The 2,014-nt window shown below is 40.4% G+C and overlaps 2 protein-coding genes across 3 annotated transcripts in view; one reads left to right on the top strand and one right to left on the bottom strand.

Annotated features, from left to right (window-relative positions):
• LOC117179432 overlaps positions 1–1,884 on the bottom strand; it is a 15,476-nt gene extending 13,592 nt beyond the window's left edge. Inside the window, exon 1 of the mRNA XM_033371212.1 lies at positions 1,525–1,884. Within this exon, the coding sequence (XP_033227103.1) occupies positions 1,525–1,864 (340 nt within the window). The 5' untranslated portion in view covers positions 1,865–1,884. The remainder of the gene's footprint in view (positions 1–1,524) is intronic.
• LOC117179431 (ankyrin repeat domain-containing protein 39-like) overlaps positions 1–2,014 on the top strand; it is a 51,194-nt gene that overhangs the window by 42,242 nt on the left and 6,938 nt on the right. The gene's annotated exons all lie outside the window — the stretch shown is intronic.

The following is a 2,014-nucleotide window of genomic DNA, read 5'->3' on the forward strand; positions in this document are numbered from 1 at the left end:
CTTCTAACTCCCAGAATCGACGAAGCGCCTCATCAATTACAATATTTGCGGAATGATGCACATTTATGTGAAAAGCTTGAACATTAGAAGTTTTAAGAGATCTGGAAAGTATCCAACCAAAAATCGTATTTTGCGCGACGAGATTTCTCGATTTGTCGTGAGAAACGCCACTTAGTAATGCCTGACCAAACAGATCAGCACCGATCAACAAGTCAATACGATCATTGGATCCTGGCGTCGGATCTGCAAGATCCAATTCACGCAAGTTACTTGGAATCTCCATTAGCGTAAACTCCGCGGGAACATAAGCGGTGATTCTCGAAATCACGAAAGCTTGCGTCGTAAACGTGGTCGCACAAGACTTGGGACTTTTAATCGTAAATGAAACAGAATGCAAAACTTTATCAGATAAGTTACCCCCTAATCCTGAAACGGTAACGTCAAACTTTTTTCGTGGAAGGCGCAACAATTGAACAACACTTTCAGAGACGAATGTAGCTTGAGATCCTTGATCTAAAAGCGCGCGAACATGTACACATCTACCATTAGGTGCTTCTATAATTACTCTAACTGTAGCTAACAAAGATGGCGAGCGGTTTTTCTTAGTTGCGTTGAGATGGGACGAAATCGCATTCCCATTTTCTAAATTAGCTTTCGCTTCCATTACATTTTGAGTATGATCTGACAAATGCTTTGAATCATCCGAAAGACAGCTTGAACCATCCTTGTCTCGGTGCAAAAGGGAGTGGTGCGATTTTTTACAATGAGAACATAATCTTTTGCTTTGACACGCACGTCGATAATGTTTTCCTAAACAATTGAAACATCGTGAATTTGAGCGAATATAATCGTTGCATTCATCCAAAGATTTATTTTTAAATATAGGGCATGCATAAAGATTGTGCTCCTCTTTGCGCAAAGGACAGCTTAGTTTGGATGAATTTTGATGGGCATGAATTCTAGGTTGAGAAGACTGCGCGGACGTACTTGCCCCTTTATTATCTGATCGCTTTTTAATATTTGATGTTACTTCTAGGGTACGAATACGCGTATCGAGAAATCTGTTAAATTGCTCAAGGGAAGGAGGATCAGTTGTGTTGCACGTGGACATTTCCCATTGATCTCGCGAAGTTTTATCTAATTTGTTAATCAAGAGAAAAACCAACAAATCGTTTTCTTTATCGACCGGGCGTTTGAGATTTTTCAAAGCAGTTGTTACTGTCACAATTACGTTACGCATACTTTTCAAACTGCTTAACCAATCTGAAGTAATATCTGGTAATTCTACAATTTTTCTTAAATATTCGTAAATTAACGATTTACAGTTATTATAACGCGTTTCTAAATTTTCCCAAATAGTTTGAAAGTTGTCTGACGTTCCCGGTTGGTGTTGCGCAACAATCAAAGCTTCCCCTTGGAGGCTAGCTTTTAAATAATGTAACCGTTCGGCATCTGAAAGAGACTCGTTTTCGATAACGAGAGAAGAGAATAAATCTCTAAAAGGAAGCCATTCGCAATACGTACCCGAAAAGACCGGAATCGAAATGCTGGGAAGCTTGAGTGCAGGCGCAATTTGTCTATTGATAATCTGTTTAGCTTCATTACCATGAGACGTCGAACCAGGCTCCGTATCCGGGATGCGTGATAAAATGTAGTCTATTACCTCTTCGTAGTTTTCCTCCATCCTGGCGAAAGAATCCGGATCGTAAGTATCTGGGTCTGGCCCCTCCTGGTCATCCACATCGGCTTCAGGAAGCGAATTCGACAGCAACAATGTGTGATTCGCCCTGCATCTTTCCCATAATTCTTGGAGATTCGACAAGCGTCCAACTAGCAGTGATCGAGGTGGATTTTCATTGGCCATGATGCGGTCAGCAATTCGATTTATTGATGCGTATAAGGAATCTTGCTGTTTGAGCACTCGAACATAATCAAATTCTGCCATTGCGATAAAAGTAGACCAAAAGACACAGATTTCAATTAAAATTCCACATTAACAATTAGCAGCGTCTTT

Source organism: Belonocnema kinseyi, chromosome 9 (assembly GCF_010883055.1).
Source record: "Belonocnema kinseyi isolate 2016_QV_RU_SX_M_011 chromosome 9, B_treatae_v1, whole genome shotgun sequence".
In the NCBI taxonomy this organism is placed as follows: domain Eukaryota; kingdom Metazoa; phylum Arthropoda; class Insecta; order Hymenoptera; family Cynipidae; genus Belonocnema; species Belonocnema kinseyi.